The 25,295-nt window shown below is 40.7% G+C and overlaps 1 protein-coding gene across 2 annotated transcripts in view; it reads right to left on the minus strand.

Moving 5' to 3' along the window:
• Nucleotides 1-17,326, minus strand: part of LOC122879149 (POU domain class 2-associating factor 1) — a 28,806-nt gene extending 11,480 nt beyond the window's left edge. Inside the window, exon 1 of one of the 2 annotated variants that reach the window (XM_044202922.1) lies at nt 17,178-17,326. In XM_044202922.1, coding sequence (XP_044058857.1) covers nt 17,178-17,205 — 28 coding nt within the window. In that variant the 5' untranslated portion in view covers nt 17,206-17,326. Of the gene's footprint in view, nt 1-3,597; nt 3,696-17,177 lie in introns of those variants that run through there. The other variant, XM_044202923.1, reaches the window with a different exon arrangement.
• Nucleotides 17,327-25,295: the final 7,969 nt, after the last annotated feature.

The raw sequence follows: 25,295 nt of genomic DNA on the forward strand, positions 1-25,295 counted from the left end.
AACGCTCAGCCATAAACAAAACTGTGTCGTCTGAGTCTGAGAAAGACTGAAAGGGTGAGCGAAGTGACACTTTAAGCACTGAGAAAAGTGATCTGCACCATGGCTCCGCATCACTCTGACTTTCACCCTCGCTTGTCCATCTTCCTCCACTTTCACTTTTTATAGGGGGGACAGGGGCACATGTAACCCCACTAACACTGATCTCGTCAGTTGTACATACGTCATGTTTGTGCACGCCTGTGTTGCTACATGTGCAATTATTGAATTTGCACTTTAGTTTAGCCCACTGTACGCTGTCTTGAACTAGGAAAATTGAGTCGTACAACACCTGAACAACGCCTGTGCTTACTGTACGTGGCACTGGCATAAAGAAATTACTTCCATGTACTACTATGTCCTCAGACTTATGAGATTCAGTGTATTATGTATATTTATTTATATAAATAAATATAACCTGCCTGATTATTCATATTACATTACTGTATATCCCCAAGTTTTGTATGGTATAGTATTGTATGTTTTAGGTCATAAACCAAAATATTGGGGAAATTAAAATTTGACCTGACGATGGTGCTAGATGAAAAGTTAGAGGATCACCAAAGTCAGCAGAATTTATCCTCTCGGGAACTTGAATATCTGTAGCAAATTCCATGACAATACACCCAACAGACATATCAGACATCTAGATATGTCACTAAAAAACAAAAATGTCAACCTGCTGGTGGCGCTAGAGGAAGAGTAACTGGATCATCAAAGTTATGAGGATTGATCCTCTGGGGACCATGAATGTCTTTACAAAATTTCATGGCAATCCATCTAATAGTTGTTGAGTTGTTAATACAGTCTGGACCAAAGTGGTGGATGGACGGACGGGACTACAGACCAGAATTTGCAGCCACCTTGGTGAACAAATGGATGTATTATGAACTGTGATACAGTTCTTTGGCACAGTTTAAGTCAGTATAAGTTACAGACTCAGTTCTTTGTAGATTATTTTGTGTTTGGTACATGGTTAAACTAGTTTACAAATTTACAAATTTTAGTCTTTTTCAAAGTGTCTTGATTTCAACATGTACAGTGGTGTGCAAAAGTGTTTGCCCCCTTCCTGATTTCTTTTTTTTTTTTTGCATGTTTGTCACACTTATATGTTTCAGATCATCAAACAAATTTAAATATTAGTCAAAGATAACACAAGTAAACACAAAATGCAGTTTTTAAATGAAGGTTGTTGTTATTAAGGGAAAACAAAATCCAAACCTACATGGCCCTGTGTGAAATAGTGATTGCCCCCTAAACCTAATAACTGGTTGGGCCACCCACCCATTTTGTGTTTACTTATGTTATCTATGACTAATATTTAAATAAGTTTGATGATCTGAAAAATTTGAGTGTGACAAACATGCAAAACAATAAGAAATCAGGAAGGGGGCAAACACTTTTTCCCACCACTGTACATGTCACACTTGTTGCTAAAGGCTTATTATATGCAGTATATTACACATACAGCGTCCCATCAACTATAATTGAGAGCTGTTCATGGTAGATGTCTCCTCCAATGTTGAAATGAAAATCACGCTCTTGTCCTGATCCCACACACATACACACAAAGTCACATCAATCTTGAAGTGACAGATTATATAAAGGGTTCAAAAGTTCAGTAATCTGATATTGTTAGACTACCAGTGTCCTACCAGTGTCCTTATTACAAGAGCTTCATTTGACACAAAACTGTGTGTTGCTGACTGTTGGGGAAGGATTGCGGGTGTGGTAGTGGCGCACAGTTAATCCAGCGGTAAGCCGTACCATTGTACAGTTTAGCCAGTACAAATGAAATGGCTTGTTCACACAGGCAATATGGTGGCTCTATGACAAGAAATAGTCCCACATAGTGCTTCAGCTGTTGCAACGTGTGCAGGCCCCCAGTTAGACAGTCTCTCTCAGTCTCATTTTCAATATAGAATGTAAAAGGGTCGTAAATGTGCACTTGATGGCTACATACATGTTTTTGTTTTGTTTTGTTTTTTTGCTAAAAGACTGAGGCTAAAGCTAACCAGGTAAAAAGTCAGCACCCTTACCTGTTGATGATCCATGTAGAAGACATGAAAATAAGGAAACAACATTGTTCTTCTATTGCAGTGTAGAGCTAATTAGTCCTAGTATTATAAGTATGATAAGGACAAACATAAGATATCCTACATTTCAAAAGATCAGTTTCAGATAGCAGACTCTAGTCTGGCTGCTTCAATTTGCACTTCATTATTCGTATTTTCAAACAGTATATTTCAATTTTAACTTTACAAAAGAACGGCGACTAACTAATGTGTTTGCCGATCATAACGCTGTAGCTAACGACAACTTTGGCTGGATTTGCTCAAGTGTAAACTTCCCCAAATTCTATGAAGAGCCGACAGAACTCTAAACTCAAATGAAACGCTCAAACAGATTAACACACTGTTAAATCCTTTCATTATAAGCTTTTGTGTGTGTTGTTTCTATCATTCTATAACAGTTTTTAAAAGTCTTTTATTGTGAAAAAGTGTGCAGGAAGCACGCGGAAATAAATGGCACAAATGCAAACTTAAAATAAACGCCACAGTACGCTACAGTATGCATCTTTGAACTGAAAGTCAAATTAACAGAAGATGTTGTTGTTTTAAACAATCACACATGAGCACACACAGACAGACAAACAATCACCATGGCACATGCACAGGGACTCAACCAACAAAAAAGAGGAAGCTCCACAGCTGTGCAGTATTTTACTGTGGTGGAGACATGCTACCATTTTGCATATCAAGATTATAGCCCAATAGCAACACGCTGCCAACTTCCAAATGACCACCTTCCTCTTTCCAAAAGAGTCCAGCACAACAGCTTCAACACTGATCCTGACACAGTTCGCAACAGGAAAAGTTGTCATATACCGTTCTTTCCTTCTGTTGGAAGTTTTCCAAAAATCCCCTAACTCCTGACTTGAACGTCGAAGTCAGTTTTCTAAATGACATGTTGTACATTATGGGGGGGGGGGAGAGTCAACTGAGCACTCGTCACAGCCATCCATTCGTTTGGGCTTTACGTTTCTGATTAGCAAACAGTCAAATTAATTATGAGAATGAATTACGATTGGCCCAAAATACAACAGTGGAAATTCGAACAAGCTAAGGTAAATCAAATTCTCACTCTCAGCAGCATCCCCTGATCTACAATATTCGGCCAGATTATTATTCTAAAATGACTTGGCAAAAAAAGAACAATTACGCTTCACAAAGGTTGTATGTATTGCAAGGCTATTGTACTGGATTGCATTATATTGAACATGATATTATTTTCATATTATTGTGTTTACCTCCTCTATGTGAGAAGAAATGTAATGTACACAAAAGTGAAATCCCTATTTGAACAATTCAGTATTCAGTTTAAATTTTAAAAACCTCCTGCTGCTCTTTTACCTTCTTCAATAAAACCGAAGCAGATTTAAAATTATTATTCAAATCATTAGATTACATATAAGATTATATAGGACAATCTGCATGAAATGAGGATTTTACAGTTACTGTGTATCATGTAAATAAAAGAACAATAGTGTGTTGTACTTACATTTCTCCCAGTGCATACTGCTTATCTGGATTCTATCATAAAGTTAAACTGAAGAAAATCAAAGTGGCGGGTTGACTGACGCGCTTTATAACAGCCTGAAGATGGCTAACAATCCCCCTGGGATGTCACAGCTTCTATAACCACAAATCTCCCTCATGCATCTAGTTTCAGTGTTCATACTATTTAAGTTGAATCTTAACTACAAGAGATCAAACTTATTTAAAAGAGAAATGAAGACGACTGAACATTAACGAGAATGGCATGGAGACATTTAAATGCAAAACAGACAAATGAAGAAAAATGAATTAAAATACCACTGATGTCAAATGTTTTTGTATGTGGATGACTTCCTTCCCAGTCTTCCTTCTAAAACCAAGTTACACAGAATTATTGTTTGTCTGAGAGAAATTAGACTTTGTGTCTAATTTCTATTGAGTCAGAACTGTATAAAATGATAAAAGTTGGTACAATTAAATGTACTTCATCAATAATTCATTCTGATTTTGTTTCAAATTTAAAGGAATACATAAACATTTTGGGAAATATGCTTAATTTTCTTTCTTTCCAAAAGTGAGATGAGAAGATCTCTATCAGTCTCATGTCTGTGTGTTAAGTACAGAGCTGTAGTCAAGACTAGCCTAGCTTAGCATAGAAGACTAGAAGAAGGGGGAAATAGCTAGCCTGGCTATGTCAAATGTTCAAAAATGCACCTACCAACACCTGTAAAGTTCACTAATTAACACCTTGTATCTTAGTATCATGTTTGTTTAATTAGTTCCCATTCAGAAATGTACAACAACACTTTGGGATTTGAGGGGGCTATTGAACCATTTCCTAAATAACAGCTGTGTGCAGTGACTGTGTGCAGTTTCCTGCAACAAGTCTTGTTGTCACAGTGAGGTTGCCAGATACTTGTACTTGTATCGGGACCTAAACCAAAACCTGTGCACACCGACCTTAGCTGGCAACCTGCGATATAGCCGAACATGCTGCACAGAACTGTTGTTCGTCAAGAAATAGCTTTCCCTAAACTTTCACTAGGCTAGCACTTTCCCCATGGTTCCAGTCTTTATGCTAAGTTAGGCTAACCATGTCCTGCCTCTACCTCTGTACTTAAGACAGGCATGCGATTGGTATCAATAATAATAATAACTTTATTTGCACATTTCATGCACAGATGCAGCCCAAAGTGCTGCACCAGACACATCATATCAATAATAAATAGCAACGGCAATAGAGAAAAAAAGACAAACATAAACAGTTTGATAAATGATACCAGCAACGTCAACAGAAAATTAAATTCCAGCTAAAAAGATAGGTCTTTAAGTTATTTTTAGAAATACCAAGGGAGTTTGCTGTCCTGAGATCCAAAGGGGGAGTTCCACAGTTTACTCAGAGTCACAATAGAGAATGTAAAACACAAATAACTAAAAGTCAGTTTCAGAGCCATTTGAAATAGTGGCTAATGTGTTGTTAGTGTTGAAGATTCAGGTCTGATCAGATGACCTGATACTCCTGCTACAAATGAAAAGAAATGAACTTGCTAATATAAGTTGGGGCTTGTTCATAATCAGCACCATTTTGAAATAAATCCTGAATTGTTAAGTTCACCAGTGGAGAGAGAGTGATATGAGCCCTACAGCAGGATCTGTCTGGCTGCCATATCTGGTTGCGAGAGGGTTTGCCAACGCTGACTTGTTTAGGCATGTGAGGAGAGCATTAGTCCAGCTTGCAGTGTATGTACTGCATAATCAGAAGGTGTTGATAAGAAACAACAGGCTGTAATTAAGCAAAATATCTCAGCTGGAAAAATAGAGGCAAGTCAACATCTTGAGGTTCGTGTGCTGGTCGAAAATCACACCAAAGTGCCGACAGCATAATCCAACAAAGCCCTCTGATCAGAGGGCAGTAGAAGTGTTTTCCGTAACGACCCCCGTCCGCGGTTTTGGGCTTAGCGCTTAGGTTAGGTCATGCTATAGGCGTAGCAAAGACAACTGGTTGGGGTCAGGTTAAGGATTACAGAAGATGACTGGTTGGGGTTATGGATAAGGGGGGGTTCAAGTTAAGGTAAGGGGAAACACATGATATCGACAGACTTCGACACACCGGCTCCCACTCTAGTGGATTCTCCACTGAAGCTCTTGTTCACTGGCCCAAGTACAAACTCTCCCACCCCCTCCCAACAACTGCAGGGAGGGCAGGGAGACCCGCTCCGGTTGATGTTGATTCAGGCCACGGTTTGAACACAAACACAGGGTCATAGCCTGTGCTGAAATCGTACCCGATGCAGATACTAGACAGTGGTCCTTGTGCATTTAACCAGTGTTGGTTTTGCTCTCGGCCATGGCTAAAATACTCTGTAAAACAAGATGCGTGTTTTTGCTTCCCCTCTTGAAACCTTTAGGCCACCAATGATAAAGTTGTGTTTAAATGAGGCTTTACCAATTGGAAAAGTGCATCAGAAAAGGACAGGGGAGTCAACTAGCATGCATGTAGCCACTGCAAGAGCGAGGCAACTGGTGAAACTGTAGCCCACCTGCTAGGACCAAACCAGAGAAGAACTAACTGTTATTGTGATGTGTTAAAAATCTGAATGAAAAAAGGTGACAGGATGACAAAAGCTTATAGTGGGGGCAAAAAAAGTATAAAAGAGTTCAGAATTATTAAAGTACATATGAAGTTGGTTTTACCGTTTGCTGTAAAAACTCCTATTTAGAGTGGATGGCTGTAAGAACATAGAATAAACTCACATTTAATGAAAACATATGTAAGGTAGTGTTTTATTGAAGCACGTTAAGTATGAGTGCATTTTGTAACAACATGCCCCGCCCCCAGGCCAGACTAAATCCAGCCCTGCTTTTGTTACAATCTGCTTTTCCACAATAAAAAAGCATAAATTCACATCAGTAGAGTCAGAAAAGTCTTTCTGAACATGTCTATATAAAATGGATTGTTTGCCTAGTTTCCATGCACTGTATTGAAAGCTGTTTGAAGCAGGTGCAAATTAAAGGTAATGAAAAAAAACTGTGTTAAAATCAAGTATGGTTCTGATACAGCAGCAGTTGTGCTTCCAGTCATTTCATTGTGGTTAACTTCCTCTTTTCGAGACTTGTTAGACAGTTAGTAGAAGTTTTTACTGCACAAAAAACAATTTAATTGAATTTGAAAGATACTAATTTAATATAAATATAATATTAAGGGTAAACCAGAATGGGACATGGAAGTCTAACAGCCAATACTTGGGATCTTTTTAAATTTGACTGTGTGTCAAAAAAACAAATTTTTTTTTAAACTCAGTGGGTGGAAACAAAGCCTCTGAAATACTTTCAAAGCATCCTCATCATCATCATGTCAAATTCTGTTCAAACTATGCAAACTGCAAAGACAGATTGTTATGAGCGCCCATTAAACTAAAGTGATATTGCAGACAGTTTAGGTTTTTTCAGTTCAAACTGTAACATGTAACTGCCTTAGGTCAAATCTGTCTTGCTGGGGTCCGGCTCAGTCAAACAAAACAGAAACAGCTGTTTGATGTTGAATTCAGCTTGTGAGACAGGTTTCAACTATGCAGCTCGGTTGCATTTTCCCTCTTTCTGAGCACATACAGAAGCTCTGCAGGATGTTTACTCCTCATTTAAGTTCATAAAATTAGTGCATCTTTCCTCTTCATCCATTTATTCATTTCACTCAAGACAAAACAAATGCTGTAACCATCATCAAATTAGCATAGTGAACAGCTGCAAAAATGCAGACTAAATTCAATCTTGGGCTAATGCCGACCCTGAAACTGGCCTGGGTTGGTCTATCTAGTGGTGCAGGAGGGAAACACCTGCATGTACTTCAAGGTTCACTGACCAGCAACGCACAAAAACCACAAGCAGAAACTCAGACATGTCTGCATGTTTCAGTGCCTAAATGAATGATTTCCATCTTTTTATATATATATATATTTAGATGTCTTTTATTTTGTAGGAATTAAAAAGATAGTAAATGATACCTACTTTGTCAGTGACAGTTTCAACTAGTTGCCTATTGGTGGAATTAGGCCAATTTTTCTATCTTTAAATTGCCACCCACAGTCAATGATGATAAGAAAGCAAACAACGGCCAATGGAGGCACGAAAAAATGCATTTCATAAGTTATATTTGCTACACATTTAAATCATAAAGGTTTGTGAGCCCTAAATACATTTTTTACCTTTTAACTGCAAATGCAAGGTGGCTTAACTGGGTTAACTCCATTCACTACATCCCTAACGCTGCCCTTCATGCTGTCCTGAGCATCGTGCTAAGTCTCTAAGCAATGTAAGACGCAGAGCAGAGAAAAAGCCCAGACTTACATCTTCACACCAGGCTTCAGGGCAGTTCCAACACGTCCATTACTCCATGTGACTAGACTTTTGTGTGCTGCTGGATTTTGAATGTGTGCAGTGGGTGATGCAAAGTGTGTCTTAAAGTAGATAGCTGATGCAAAGAGGTTTTCAAAAGAGGGGAAAACTCAGGCTTGTGATTGTTCATAATGAGGTATTCACTCAGGCACATTGGTGTTCAAATAACTGTAGTGTGAATATGCTTCAGCAGTATGTCAGTCAGAGTACAGATAACTGGCCTCAAAGAGTGTGCGAAAGAGAGAGCGGGGGGGAATAAGAAAGAGAGAGAGCTAAAAAAAAAGTGAGTGAAAGATGGAGCCATCTGTCCACAAAGTCAACAGTTATTTCTCATTGTGAGCCTCATTTGTCAGTTTAGCCTGTAGGCTGGGCTTCAGCATTGATCATATCTCAGCTGCCTTCAGTACACTTTAAGGATATGGGCTGCTATCTCCATCAGTAGCTTCACTACTGACCCACACACAGACAGTGGATTCCTATCTGAGCCTCATGTCAGCTGCAAGTGACCGCAAGACACTGAGGACCCTTAAGATAGTTAATCCTAATTACCTGACTTTAAAGAAGACAAGTGGGTGACTCATCTGTGGATGTATGAATTCATGTTCAACACATCTGTATTTCACAACAGTGTTGTAGAGGAATTCTGTCTTTAGGTTCTTAATAAAAGACTAAATGTATTTGTGAATACAAGTGTATTTATTCGTGTACACAGAGAGAGGACTCTCACATGATAAACATGCAGCAAAATGAGCAGTCTGTAAGTTGCCTCTGCCTGACACCGGAATCCCACCTGTTGTATATAACGAGTAACAGCTTGCCCTTCACATGATCCTAAAAACAAAGTCTCCCATATTGAGTAGTTCTAATTGACACTACATACACACACAGGCTTCTCAATGTTTGAGATAGCAGGCATGCATATCTGTTCCCCATTTTGTCACATCAAAGCACACACACACAAACATTATTTTTATTTTTTAACAGGCACTCAGTAAGATCCTACACCTTTTAGTGGTTAAGTCACAATTTATATCCTACAACAGGCTGACATTTCTAATTATGTAATGACTCATTTTTAAAATGACTATAATAGAAAAGACAAAAGGCAATGCTTAATACTTTAAAGCGTAAACATGTCAAGTCAGATAGCATCTTACTGTATGCAAATGAAGAGAAACTGCCTGAGGCCGTTTGCAGAGACATTAGTACACACACATTCATCTAGAAGAGAGGTCAATCTTTGTGTGTTTGAAATATGGAATGCACCCAGAAATATGTGTCAAATATGATAGAAAATCATCTGCACAACACACATGCTTTTCCTACATGTCCCCTCCGCCTGTCTGCATGTCTCAGCAGCTCTGGGCCAATGAAGAAATCGCCCACAGGAGGCAGTTTAACCAAAGATATGAACGTATAACATCAAATTTAGCCAATCAGCGTACTCAGATGTAACCCGAAAAGGGCGATTATTTTATCACCCCAAGCGAGCCACCACTAGTAGGTCAGAACCTTCTTTATACAGTCTATGGTCAGGACCTCTTCAGGCGCCCTTTTTAACTAACATGACATGACAATGGCGAGCGCGACCACTTACTTACTCCTCCAGGACCCAAGCCTTACTCGGTAAAATCTCTCCTCCAAGATCCGTTTGAGAGGAGAACTTTGGCGGAGAAACTGCAGGTGAAAGAGCTGCGCCCAGATCAGCCTGGCCTCCCAATCAGACAGCAGGCTAGCGAGAGGAGGAAGCAGTGCTTCTCTCCTGGTAACGTTACACCAGAAAGGCCTGGCTAGCTGGATACTGTCATGCTAATGCCTTATTTTGCTTTCTGTGCTCGCTTTTTAAAACAATGGGGACAGAGCCAGCATGGACAGTTACGGGAGTGAGGGATATGAAGCACTGTCTGAGAAAGCAAGGAAGCATGAGAACACCAGGGCACACATTACGCTAACGTTAGCCACATCAGGCAGAGCGAACAACACCACGCAGCTGGACGGCAGCCACAGGACTGTGGTGAGGAGGATACAAACAGGCCCATTTTATCCAATATAATCGATTGTGTTCCGTGAGGCTTTTGAGTCGGCCTTGCGTGGGCATGATGAGACTGACTCCTCGGACAACCCTGGCATTTTCAGGGGACTGGTGGATTGTGTTGCCTCCTCAGACAGTGTGCTGGAGGACCCTTAATACAGCTAGCTGACAGTTTGTAATGGCACGTCAAAGATGGTACAAATCGAGCTGTTGGACTGCAGGCTGTCACTGCAAAAGGATTAGCGTTAAATTCTGGAGGAAGTACGAGCGCTGATTTTATCGCCATTCAAGCAGACGACACGACTGACGTCCCCACCCACTGCCAGCTGGTGCTTATGCTGAGCTACATCAACGCTAACTGCGGTTTTTGAGTTCATTACTAACCGCCGACACCATCGCTACAGGCTTCCAGTGGCCAATGAATAACCAGGTATCAAGCAGATGTACTCAAGCTCTTCTTCTTCTCTCTGCTGCTTCTTCTTCTTCTTCTTCTTCTTCTGTTGAGTTTTATGGCGGTTGGCATCCCTAATTGTGCATTACCACCACCTACTGAATTTTAACAGCTTCACAGTTTAAACTATTTACAGTGTCCACCCAAAGTGATCCCATGCCATAGTCCATTCTATAACCCAGACCCCATTGGCCCTTCCCTCAGTGTAACATCCAGATCCTCTCCAGATATGTCCACAACATTCAAGAACCTTCTTGCAGCGTCCAGCACCATCTTAATCCTTTCCAACTTCACCTTTATTTCAGCCGCACAGTATATAACCATGGCAATAAATGCCAGAAATCGTTTCTTGTCCATACTGATGCTCTGATTATCTCCATTTCCTTTCTTCTCCTTTTCCTTTTGTACTGCCACCATTTCACCGTTTCTCTCCATTCTCTTCAGCTTCAGCGTATGACATTCCCTTTTCTGCTCGGATCTTATTCATTTTTACTTCCTTAATTCTTTTGGGCACTGTGCTGATCCCGTATGTTGGTTTCCTTCGCAGTGCAGGCACTTTGCTTGCTCTTTCTTCACTTTGCACTTCTCCACATTACAGTCGTCCTTCCCACATCTCCCACATCTCCTGCCTCCTCTACATACTGCAGCAACATGTCCATATTCCTGACAGCAGAAACACCTGAGAGGCGCTCTCTCATACGGCCTCACCCTGTAACACACATAATGTAGATACACTCTTTCCGGTGATTCCCCCTCAAACGTCAAACACACCGAGTTACTCTCCTCCTTCTTCCCATTTCTGAATCTTGTCAGCCTTCTTGCCTCACACACACCTTCAACCTCCCGAAATGACTCGGCCTCTACCGTCAGTGGCACGCCGCTTACTACTCCCTTCTTCTTTATTTCTGCTCCGAGTGGGAAGCAGTTCACACTGCTGTGATCTCTAAATGCACGAATCTTCAGGGCTTTATCTCTCTGACACATTCAATGATAACCATCCCACTTCCTGTTATCCTGACCGATCTGACATCTCTGAACTTTGGATTCACTTGAGTTACTCTTCTTCCTTTTCTTTTTATTTTCAAATCCTCTCGGGTCCTCATTTCCAATTTTGCGCTCTGATTCCTCCTCTGACTCCATTTCCGCCCCCTAACAACTCCTATGCTCCAATGTCCTCCGAATCGTTTTGTCTCAAACCTCCTTCTGCTGCTTCTTCTTCTTCTTCTTTTTCTTCGTAAAGTTTTATGGTGGTTGGCAACCAATGTTATGGTGCATTACTGCCACCAACTGGACTGGAGTGTGGATCGGGACTCTTAACTATACATTCACTAATGATTAAATGAAAGAAAATAAACTGAGAAAAACCAATAAAAAAAATTAAATAAACACACCGTAGTTATATTCTCTTTATCGAATTTGTTCTCCTTAGATACTGAAACAACAATAGATAACACTTCTCTCCAGAGCTTCTTTGTAAAAGATCAAACCTCATCTTTATTTCTTTAAGGTTCAGTGTCAGCTCTCTTCTCTCAGCATCTTATTTAGGACAGTAAATCATAACATGTTCTAAAGTTTCTTCTTGATCACAGGATGTACATCTTCCTGTATGATGTTTTCCTATTTTACATAATGTGCTGTTTAATCCTGTGTGCCCAAACCATAGCCTGGATATTACTGTTTCCTCTCTCCTGGTTCTCCCCGTTTTCTTCATCACACCGACTTTACTTTGACTGTTGTATAACCACCTTCCTGTTCTCTCTTCTTCCCACTGCTTCTGCCACCTTTCTTTCAACTTCTCCTTAACTGTGGTTTCCGTTTTACTAAGGGCTACTGTAATGTCAGTGATTCGATTTTGTGCTTCCTTGGCACACTTGTCAGCTGTTTCATTTCCTTTGATTCCTATATGTGCTGGTATCCATACAAATGTCATATTTGGCCCCATCATTTGAATTCTATATAGTGTTTGCTGCATCTCTATTAAGACATCTGGTCTGCTGTCTGAATGGCTGTTTCCAGCTGATTAATGACAAGCTGACTCAGAGCCTATTACTGCTCTCTGAGGCCTCATATCTTCAGCCCGTTGCAATGCTGACAGAATCACCAGCATCTCCCCTGTACACACCGATACTCCATCACTGATTCGTTTGCCAATTTTAATGTTGAAATCTGGAACTATGAATGAAATCCTAGTTTTGTTCGCTGTGTTCTTTGAAGCATTTGTATACATTTTCACGTAGCTGTGGTGGATACTTTCTATATATGTCTATAGAATATTCTATATATAGCTACAATCAGTGATGTACTTGTCTAAACTTAATGAGAGCAAATACCAGTAAACTAAGTAAAGACAACTTAAATTTGCACTAATGAATATTTTTATATTTACAGTGGATCAAATGACTATTTGTAAAGTGAAAGGGGTCATAGTGACAAACTCAGAGAGAATTATGACCAACTCTGCAGTTCCCCTCAGTTCTACAGAACATTTTAGCATCTTTCAGCTACTTTCTTTGATTTTACAGGCCACACCTGTTTTAGTTCAGTCTCAGCGCTTTAATCAAGCTTGTTTCCAGCTACAGCAGGCAGCACCAAATGGCAGACGGACACAGTTAGAGACTAGCTGGTGAACATAGTGGAGCATTTAGCAGCTAAAGAGCCAGGTATTTTTCTCAGGAGTTGGTGGAGACCAAAAACAGAGCTAACAGAGAGTGAATACTGGACTTATATTCATCGGGTGGCTACAAACGCGACTGCAAATGTAATGTAATGTAATAAATGCTAATGCTGCTTCGTGCCTGATGGATGTGTAAAGAGAAAATGTTAATAATATGGTGATAATATGTCAAAGTGTTTACACTTTGATCCAATGCCACTAAGTGGTACAAAAATATTGCTGCTTTAAGTCTAATTTGACTTAAAGCAGCGGAGTCTGCACCGCTCAGTGTCAGCCTAGAGTATGCAATAAGTCAGATCTATTCTTGTCAAAGAAATTCAACAGAACATTAAGTCATTCAAAAAATCAAATAAATCATTTGCTTGTCCAAATGAGTTTGGTGTCATTAAGTGCCAGTTTAGGTTCAATTTAACAGCAAATTAACTTAATGTACATGACGGGTAAAACTGAAGAGAATGTGAGAGAGAGAGAGAGAGAGAGAGAGAGAGAGAGACAACTTATTCAAACTCTACTTGATGAAACTGTTCATGTGGCAGGATTGGTTGGAGAGTATAATTGTCATAAAGCAAAAGTGGATTTTTCCTGTCTTCTTTAAGTTTATTTACTGTAATACACAGAATTTTAATTTTTCTCTTTTTTTCTCACTTTATTTGACTAGTTGTTTCATTCCTTGTATCCATCACTACTTTTTAAATACGATTTATTTGTATTGTCCATATCATCAATCTAAAAGCAATTGCATAATAACAGGTACATTTTTTCAGTTAGTGAAAATGTAGATCATCAGACAAAAAGAAAAGATTTTAAAAATTGAATCAAGTAAAGAAAATTAAATTAAATATTGAATAAGAATATGACTGAGAGTGGCATGAGTTGTGTCATTACAAAGCGTCATGCCAATAAAGCTTCACTGACCTGAACTGAATTGAACAGAGACAGAGAGAGAGAGAAGGGGGGTGGCAGACGTCATAGGTCAAGTCCAAATTAAGTAAGTAAATTTACATTTTCAAACACATTAAAATGGAAGGAATAGCCAGTACACATCAAAATAACAATAATATTAAAAATTGAATTCAAATAATTATTACAATTTCAAGTAGCCTAAAAACCCCAGGCATCACACAACAGTATACCTATATATTGCTTAAACAGCTATGAAGAAATGTTCTACACTGGGAACCTCATGTACAAACTTTAATGGAAAAGTGAAAAAAAAATGAAATATTGAAAAATACTGAAACTGTCACAGAAATTGGAGGTCGCCATAAAAATTGAAGTCTCTATAAAGGGGGGCCCCGGTTTAAAGGAGTTTGGAACCAATGACATAAACCATGCCAGACCATGCAGAATGTTTGGCATTCAAGTTTGTGAATGCGTTTTAAAAGGTTTTGCAGCTGTAGAAATATTTAGTGCATGTGTAAAAAGGTTTTGTGCACAGATATAATTTGCACATATGTAAAAAAAAAAAAAAAAACATTTTGTAGCTGTAGAAATCTTTATGCTAGCTTTGCCAGCTGCCTGGCTGGCTAGCTAATGACCCCCAGAGGCACTAGCTTGCTGTCGCGCCTATTTGTGGAGCTTCTCTCTGCTGCTTTGGTGCGGGAGAGACTTGAATCACTGTCAAAACACCCGACAAGAGAACAAGGCAGATAACCACAGGTTAACACGTCAACAGGGAAATGAAAGCCTCTTGTCTATGAGACCGGTCACTTGACAGAGCTCCAGCCAGCTCACGGGCCTGGTAGACCGGCCAGCGCAGGTATGGGCAGGTACCGGTTCGCGTCCGGAGGTCGTTGTGTTTACCGGGGAAACTGTTAACTCATAGTCCTTAAGAATTAACTTTTCCCATTACCCAACAACACCCTGATAAACTGTAAATTCATTATATTCGGTGCCCTATGTCGCTACTTCCACAGCTAGCGTAGCGGTCAGGAACCAGAACGCGGTAGAACCTTTTGCCTCTGATTGGACAGTTTGACTTCCTGTTCCCCTACAGCTGCAAACCTGTATTACACATTCCCAAACTTGAATTTGTGAGAACTTTTTTTTTTTGTTTTTGTTTTTTGTTACAAATTCACACATTCAGATACGTGCATGGATTTTTTTTTTTCAAGTGCACACAAAAGGTGATATACAACTGCAGGCTGTGAAATTATTTGTGAACATCATTTCACAAGCTCAAAATATTCATGACCCTTATTTGCTTCCATACTGTACATTGTTATCACATGTGATCTGCAGGGCTCTAGCTATTGTTGAGGACACCGAGGTCATCTCCTCTATATTTTTTATGAGAATTTGTGAGTCAGGGAGGACTTGGACTTATGACCTCAGTACTTCTTCCTGCAAACTGCTTTAACCTGAAGTGACCTCACTGTCTGACCTGTCACAGTCCTGACAGGCCCTGCTGGGCGTGGTGAGGGGTGTCTGATGGCATTTACATGCAAATTTGAAATCAAAGCACTGTCCAGGCGCTAAAGTCAAATGAAAGAATGTGATGGTAGATAGTAGTAGTAATAGCAGATAGTCAGCCAGAGGGGGTGAAAAGAGGCTGAAAGGGAAGTGATTGGGGGAAAGGAGTGTTTTGTTTGTGTGTGTGTGTGTGTGTGTGTGTGTGTGTGTGTGTGTGCCAGGCTCCAGCGCTGCTTGGTCTTGACCTGTGTGTACATGCCAAGCCTTAAAGGGCCTGAAACACGCCTTGACCTGCAGAGCAAACAAATCTGCTCTGGGGGCTGTGGCTTCACTTTCACCTACTAACGCACACACTCTCTCTCTCTCTCTCTCTCTCTCTCTCTCTCTCTCTGTGATGCACACACAGTACACAAACATGTGTATGTTGCATGTTAGTCAACAGGACAGCGCTGGCTGCTGGCTCTTCACCTGTGCAGAGGATTTGAGCTCAGGGGGCCTGAAACAAACACTTAGAGAGGGAAAACTGCAAAGTGCTTACACAGCTGCTCCTGTTGAATAGATGGTCAAACAGTGAGAGGAGGACGAAAGAATATCCAGCAGCTAGTGTTAGTACTCTGTTGTCACACTCTTCATCTAAGGGTGCAAGTTCACAGGACTACATTATAAGTTAAGATGGAAAACAGCCCTTAATGCAGTGTAATGACTATATCAGCTCAAAGAAAAATATGAAACACATCTGGAAAATCCCTTGAGTTGATTTTTTAGGTTAATATTTACCTCACGTGCAGTGAAACGACTTACATATAGTGAGATTAAAATCTGTCCTTCAATCATTCATGGACTGTTTTCCTGTTGTAAATTACAGGTGCAGTATGACAAAGATCAGCATATAATAACAGAACAATATAGCAAAAAAATGATTAAATAAAATGTAGATTCTGCTATGAGCAGATTTAGAGTTTTAGAGGATCAAATCAAATTATCTCATGTGGAATAAAAACCCATGAACAAATAAACATATGGCAAGTCATTCAATGTAGTGCGAACTAGTGACGCTTTTCATAAACATAAAAAAGGAACAAAAAGAAAACACATTCACTTCCATTTTCTCCATGCTTACCAGGCCAACAGTGGAGATATATTACCTTCTGCATGTCCTGGGCAGTGGAATGTAAATAAACACATTTACTCAAGTACTGTCCTTTTTTGAGGTACTTGAACTTTACTTGAGTATTTCCATTTGATGTTACTTTATACTTGTGCTTTACCACATTTCAGAGGGAAATATTGTACTACATTTATTTGACAGCTGTAGTTGCCCGTTAAGATTTTACCTAAAACAGTATAAGATGGTCTCACAAAATATGACGTATAGTCGTAGATTATACTGCCCAGCAGTTCATAAAATTGTCGCAATTAGCTCCAACTTGACCAGCTACAACACTAAAATGCTACTTACACATACATTCATCAGTACTAATAATATAATCATATACACCCACAGGAGCCATTTTTAAAACAGTACATTTTACTGATAATACTTACATACTTTTTACTTAAGTAACATTTTGATTTCAGGAGTTTTGCTCGTAATAGAGTATATTTACTCTGTGGTATCCTTACCAGGTGTCCAAACCACCTCAACAGGCATCTGTGAGTGTGGAGGTGCAGCAGCAGGATCGCCAAGTTCTGTCAAACTGCTGAACTCCCATCATGCAGAGTGACGCCAGCCATCTTGCAGTGTTAGCAAAAAATACTGCTCGAGAAAACACACAACCAAAAATAATAAGAATCATACACAAACCATAACATTTAATATAAAGAAAAATAAGGGCTCCCTGACTTGTAGATTTTGTAAAAAATAAAATGAAATGAAATAAAAACATTATATCTTGGACCATTTGATGATCTCTTGTGATCTCTTGAAGCCATCAAGACATTCCTCAGTATGGCAGCCATATTCAGGAAATTATGGAACTTCCCTTTTTGGTTTCTAAGCGGGGACATGGGTAACTGTGCCAGGTGCTTTTACAGTTTATCTTAGTTAAACATCAGCTTCCCTCAGAACTGCCCTGGCCAAGTAACCACTCACATCCATGGACAGACAGACAGACAGGTTGTCCCCACACTGCACTCACTTGTCCCACTATGTTATTACTAAAGAGGAAAATGAACTGAGGGGAAACTACCACATCAAAAGTAGATGATTTGCAGGTCAGATCAGGTAGGGCGAGGAGGCAGCACAGCTTTGAACTGAAAAAGACTGAGTAATGGATCAAAAATGCATCTGGTTGTGACTAGTTATGCACAAAATCATTTGAGTCCTTTTGTAAGAGTGACTCATAGTTCAATGGTGGGTGGTTTATCATTATTGTAGTGGGTGTGAGAATCATACTGATTTGACCGGTCCACTTCCAAAAAGCTGTGTTTAACATAATCCATAATATTACCCATTTAACACCTAAAACACAGACTTACATAAAAGGAGTTTCCCCCCAAAGTTCCATCCACGTGTGCTTGAACTTCGAATGTTACTTTATGCTTGTGTGGAGTTATTTTTTTTAGAGAACGTTTCCAGGTTAAATATTTAAAGACTAGAAATTGTGTAACAGCTTTGGCAACTAATTTCCCAGAACTAAAGAATAAAAAAATCCTGTTTTTTATTAATGTTTTGTGATAACAGTGACAATGATCCCATTAGCAATTAATCCAGTAACTACAAGGGCACAGCATCGTGTGAGTTCTCCTCACTCACAGAATAGGAAGGTGCTTTATGGCCGCATGTGACTCAAAAGCATTGTCGTGAGCTGCAGTGAGAGTATTCACTGGCTACACAGAAACTCATTTATTGAATACTGCCTGCACCTCTACACAAGTGGGGGCTTGTACAGTTTCTGCAGTAGAACAAAGTAAGCCATGACTTAATACTCCACACACACACACACACACACACACACACACACACACACACACGGTGTGTCCTGCAGTTCACATTATTTAAGGACACAATGGTGCACACAACGTTCCTTTTTACCACTGAGGCATGTTATCACATTTGTTTGACTAATATCAGTCATAACTTGTGTTTCATTATGTGGCAGGGATGTGTGCAGAGGCAAACCCACTATTTGATAATAAGCCTATTTAACTGTTTCTATCTGTGTACACCAATGGGAAGCCAGACAGTAACAGCTCTTTGTTGCCCTGCAAAAGTAAATACAGAGAAATTGACGCAAACTGATTCAGAATAAGAATAAATGGAAGAACATCAACATAGCTTACACGAGCCTCAACAATGTAGCCAAAAACACGGGAAGAAACTCTCACAGAGGCCAGTCCCAGCTGTAGAGTTGTTTCATTTTTATACACTACTGCCACCTGGTGGTAAACCTTCATAACTACATATCATGCAAACAAAGACAGTGGAAAAGATCAACACTAGATGGAGACAGAGGGCTGGACACAAACTGCTCCTGCTCCAAAACACAGTATATCGCTTAAAATGGAGCTTGATAAGGTGATGATGCAAGAGAGGCTGAAAGTTTGGTTGCAGCACCCAGTGGAGACATCAGTTCATGGTGGGTGATGGGCCTCACATGATCAGTCAAACGGTCCGTAGTCCACTACGACCAGTCCAACGACAAGCAGTTTGGAGATGGATTAAAAACCAAAGTTTATAGCCCAACTAAATAAAGACTTTTAAACTGAGAGCTGGAGGATTCTTTATATTTTTTAATTTTCATTCCCAGTTTTCATCATCAGGTGCTAAGACTTCCATCCTCTCCATTCCGTCTGTTTTGCAGTTCAGCTCCATTGGATCAAGTGTAGGCTTTGTATTGTGAACAATGCTCTTCTTAGCCAAGTGTAAAATACCTCGGGCAGAGCTTTAGTCATATAATAATCTCATACCCAAGGTGTGCTTTACATGGAGATTAAGATGAAAAGAAAGAAAGACTAATAATAATAATGATAATAATAATAAATAATAATAATAAGGCTGATCCAGCATCGAGGGGCATAAAAACTAAATGCTACTTTGCTGGAATTTGAACCGTCAGTACAACAAGAATTATAGAACCATTTGACCTGAGAGATCTGAGAGCCTCACACCTCATTTTAAGCAGGTCTAATATTTATTATGGAGCGTGGGCATTCAGAGCTTTATGCAGAGGAACTTTAAAAGCTATTCTAGTGCGTACTGGAAGCCAATGAAGTGATCTGAGGATTGATATGAGGGTTCTGAGGCCGGCCAGAGAGGGGCCCATTACAGTAGTCAATGTTACATGTTAGAAAAGCTTGTAAAAGTCTTTCCAGGTCTGGTTTTGATAAAAAGTTTGAGGTACTTTTATGTTTTATGCTTCTACTCCACTGCAATGCAGAGGGAACTATTGGACTTTTTACTTCACTGCATTAATTTCACTGCTGTATTTACTGTTTACTTTGCTTATTAAGATTTTACATACAAAATATACATGTACATGTTATAAAATACAATGCATTGTTAAAGATTAAGCTGGTGCTTTACAAACCTGTTTGGCTTGTGACTGCGTATAAAAAGCAGTGTCTGGTTGGAGCCTCTTGTCACATTTCAGATGTCTGTGAGTTGTTAGCAGTTCCATCAAAGAAGCATTACCTCTAAACTTCTCACATGGTTTCATTTGAATAACTGATTGCAAAGATTAGAGAAAATTTTCACAAATTAATACAGATTTGTGCAGCAACATTTCTCGGATTCTTTTTTTCTAACTCCATTAATCATCTCATGACCTGTCAGATTTATCTTGTGAGCCTGACCCCTAGGTTGGAACCACTGGACTAAACTACCTAACTGTATAGAAACAATCTAATATATAATAATACATTACATTAGTACTGACACTGTAGTTTTACTCAAGTATGATTTTAAATGCAGGACTTTTTCTTGTAATGGAGAATGTTTACAGAATTAGAACTTTTACTTATAATACTACTGTAGTTTTACTCAAGTATCTCACTAAACAATTTCTTTGAAAACGTGCAGGATAAAAAGAAGCAAACCCATACACCCTCATTCAGTTTAAAACAGGAATGCCTCTTTAACAAGATATATCTATTATTCCAAACTGGAACAAAGAGTTCCCAGAGTCTGTAACCATTTCAACTTAATTAGCCTTCACAAATTATTGTTGCAACACCGATTGCTTTCATGTCTCCCTCTCTGAATGACTTCACTGTCACACCAATCATGCTGTCAGATGTGAAGGCCTTTTTTTTCTCCAGATGAAGTCATACATAATATAAGTAATTTTCTTCTTCAGTCTGTCAGGTACTGCCGGCAGGCTGCTGAACATGTCATGATAAGTGTTCCGCTTTTGTCAACGCGACTCGTCCAACAAAGCTCGTCTCTCTAAGCAATCATTCAACGTATTTTGTGTCTTGCATTGAATACACTCTCTGAGCCCGTTCTCTGGTGCTAAAGTACACTGGGGACAGGGTTGCCAAGTGATGTCAATAAAAATTAAAAATTAAAAAAAACATGGAGGATAAAATGACAAAAAGTATACATTTTTGTGTAATTATCCATGAAGTATTTCTGTGATCCTTAACGTGTCTACAATCAAATTGGAAGCACGCAAGGTTGTTTCCTTGACATATTTTCATTTATTTACAACAGCTATAATCACCTTTTAAGGTGATATGTCAATGTGGTATTCACAACTTGTTTCTATTATTGCAGGTTTAACAATGTATAAAAGTAAAAATGTAGGGGGGGAAAGTAAGTGACTCTCTCCTAAACAGCAGCAATGGCAGCAGTAGCCCAGGAAGCATTCCCATGACTGGCTATCTTCCTCCTCCACCTCCGCTTCAACCTGCTGCTTTAAATACTCGCAGCCTTTTTCTCCTTCACTGCACAAAACGTGAACCCATGGAGGCGTGAAGGGACCTATCCATCGGCCTCTGGCAAGAGAGGCCAGCAAAGACTTGTAATGGGTTTTTTCCCCATTACTTTCTCCTAGAGCAACTCCTCTTACCAACATCTTTACTTCTGACAGGTTGTTTCAATGTGGGGACTTGGAGATATGTGACGATACGAGGCACCCCACATGGGATGGGGCAGCCTCTTCTCCAGTGGAGGAAAGTACATTTATTCAAGTACTGTACTAGTTAAGTACAATTTTTAAAGCTACTTTACTTGAGTAGGCCTATTTCCTTTCTACTTCACTACATTTCAGAGGGAAATATTGTACTTTTTACGCCACTACATTTGTCTGACAGTTTTAGTTACTGGTTACTTCTCAGATTCATATTTTACATAAACAAAACACACAATAATCTTATAAAATGCAATGCTTTGTTTCTAGATGAAAATCAGTGGTTTCTAACAAAGTAGTTCAAATTAGCTCCACCTCAACCACCTACACCAACAGTAAAATGCTGCTTACACATTCACAGTCTAATAATTTCATATATAATAATATCAGCCACACAGTACCTTTTACTTCCAAATGAGTACTTTTACTTTTGATGGTAATACTGATGTACTTTTACTTAAGTTTTTTAAGCAGGACTTTTACTTGTAGCGAAGTATTTGTATGCTGTTGTACTGGTACTTTTACTGAAATATAGGGACTGAGTACTTCTTACAGCACAGCTCTTCTCTCTCATGCGTATGTGGTTAAATGGGGAAAGTAGAGCCTGATGTATGTCTGTCTTTCTCCAGCCTCTCCTCCACTTTTGTCCTCAGCCAAACATTGCTTGTTGTTCATCTGTTTATACGCGTGTTTTGATCCACCAGTTTTTGTGCATTTGCAATGCAAACTTGAAAAAGCTGAAATATCACAAAGTGCAATGTAAACTTGACTTGACTTGTGTGCTCCCTGCACATGCACTGTGTTAGGCATACAATGGGGAAAATCACAGCCAGGATGGGAACATTTCCGCCCCAGTCTGCTGCGATAAAGCCATCATTTCAACAAAGCGTAGGACTTACTCTTCTCCTCAAGTGTGGAAGTGGAAGTGAATTAGGGGTGACTATTTTTCTGTTTCTAGTTCATCTCTGCCATTGCTCTCTGACTACAGAACCCTTTTCACACAACCCCTGGCACCTTGCAACACAGCTAGGAAAAGTACAGATTTTGGTAGTTGGAGAACTGGTCTGGTGAAGATTCCACTTCACCAGAAGATTTCCTTTGTCATGTCTGATGGGAAGCTAATCAGTGTTTCAGATCAGTGTTTTTCTCTTTGACTCACACACACTGATTTCCGATCTTTTCCCACTGACTATGATTCAGACACCTTGCTCATCGGCCAGGAGATGACAATTGAGCCAGCAGTGCCTCGAACTCCCGACTCCACTGCACGCATGGTCACTCTGTCTAACTGGAGTTCTGTGGCTATCTCTTCCTTTGGCTGAACAGGACGCTGAGAAAAGGATACGCACCCCAATTTATCTGTCAACCCTCTACCCTCCCCTGAGAATGCTCCCCAGGAGGCCCCTCCAAGGATCTATTCCCCTTACTTTCCCAGTTCCTACAAAGTCAAGGTGCATGCATCTTGGATTTAGGCATTCTGAACTTTCATTTTGTTCATTTCATTCATAAAATGGCCTTTTCCCATGTTGACAATGAGACAAGTGTTGGAGTGTGTCCCTTCACAGCGATTGGTTTTCTTCCATAGACCCATAGGTGAGGAGAACCCACTAAGAAAGAAAGCAAATGTAATTTTGACCTCCAATATGTGACTGGTTGATTTTGACCTCTGTGAAGGAGTAAGTAGGTGTCTCTCAGGTGGCAGACATCTGCCTGACAGCCTAGGGGGACATTCCCGGGTGGTCAGCATAGAGAGAGGGGGTCGTCTCAACATAATACACCAACAGTTTGGAACTTGTATTTTCTCAGCCATGTTGTGCCTCACCTGCACAAGAAGGGCCAAGCGGAAGACCTCAGGCAGGTGGCCTGGGGGCAGGGCAAAGTCTGAGCAGAGGACCTCCGTCGGACAGGTGTGGAGCAGAAAGCCTCAGGCGGATGGCCTGGAGGCAGGGCAGGTCTGGTGGATGATCAGATGTGTGGAGAAACTCAGGAGGTCAGTAATGAAGGCGAAAACCCCTCGGGAGGCCGGCGGTGAAGGTGGGACCCCTCTGGAGGCCGGATATCAAGACCGGGGTCTAACGACTGGAGATCTGAGCAGGAGGCTGGCAACAGGGCAGCTGGACTTTGCTACAGGTCGGGGGACATCAGCTCAGCTGAGCCGCAGCTCAAAAGGCTCACCAACGCCTCTTCTTCCTGAGGACACTAAAGAAGAACCAGCTGTCCTCAGCTATCTTGGTGAACTTCTATCGCTGCACAGTAGAGAGCGTCCTAACCAACTGTGTCACAGTCTGGTATGGGAACTGCTCTGCTGCAGGGTGCAAGGCACTGGCGCGGGTGGTGAAAACTGCCCAGCGAATCACAGGGACTCCACTTCCAGCCATCGAGGACGTCCAGAGGAAACGCTGTCTGCGTCGAGCCCGCAGCATTCTTAAGGACTCCTCTCACCCCGCCCAGAGACTGTTCTCTCGCCTCAGGTGCCTCTGGACCAGGACCAGCAGACTGAGAAACAGCTTTTTTTTCCCAGAGCTGTCTTCCTACTGAACTGAGCTGATTCCAGTGTCCCCTCATATACCTTAACTTTAAATGTTGCTATATTAATAGTTTTTGCTACACGTACCACATGTTCATTTGCATTACCGGACTATTTATTTATACATATACTGCATCAATTGCAATCCAGTACTATTTACTGAATACTGCAATAACTCATCTACTGCACTGTTAACTATTTCCATAAATTGCACTACTTTATATTCATTGCACTGCTGTTCTGCCCAATCCAATTCATTATTGCACATATCCATCAGTAAACTTCTGTTTATAGTAATGTCATCTGTATATGATTTCCATAGTACCACTTGTAAAATATTTTCATATTACTGCTCGATCCTGCATTTATGCACACACTTTATATCCTGCACTTGCTTATTGCACTTCTGGTTAGACCTAAACTGCATTTTATTGCCTTGTACTTGTACATGTGTAATGACAATACAGTTGAATCTAAATCTAAAAAGTCCAGGATGTTGCTGCTGTTCAGGGACTAGCAGCTCAGACACAGGCAACTGCTACAGCTCAGGAGGTTCAGGAGTGTGCTGCAGCACCGGAACAGACAACTGCAGCTTGGCAACAGGAAACTACGGAGGCTCAGAAGGATCCAAAGACTGCTGTAGGTCAGCCTCAGCGGACGACTGCAGCACAGGAACAGGAAGCAGTAGCAGCTCCACGCAGGTGATTGAAGCAGCTCAGGGGCTGGATTCAGCTGCATCTCCGCAGAGCCTGGAGTCTGCTGCAACACAGGACATTCAGGAGGTTGCGGCCCCACCAGAAAAGGTTCAGGACTTGGCTGCGGCCCGGGAACTGGAGACCACCGCGGCGGAGGAACTGGTGTCAGCCAGGCTGCCAACTGGGGATCAGGCAGGACTGATGCTGGGCAGCTGATTCTCTGTGGCACTGGGCAGCGATGAGGACGAGCAGCTGGAGAGGCACGTCAGCGGGAGCCACACTTCCTGCTGGAAGGCTTCCCAGAAGGTGGCTCCAGGCCTGGAACCAAGCTGATGGCTGCGAGGACCTCCAAAAGCCAGGTGGGTGCCCAGGTACAGGTTCGGAGCTGGGGCCGGCTCAGGACAGGCAGGTGGCTGGCTAGCCTGGGGTGTTTATAAACTCTTTAACC

Source organism: Siniperca chuatsi, linkage group LG7 (assembly GCF_020085105.1).
Source record: "Siniperca chuatsi isolate FFG_IHB_CAS linkage group LG7, ASM2008510v1, whole genome shotgun sequence".
Lineage (NCBI taxonomy): Eukaryota > Metazoa > Chordata > Actinopteri > Centrarchiformes > Sinipercidae > Siniperca > Siniperca chuatsi.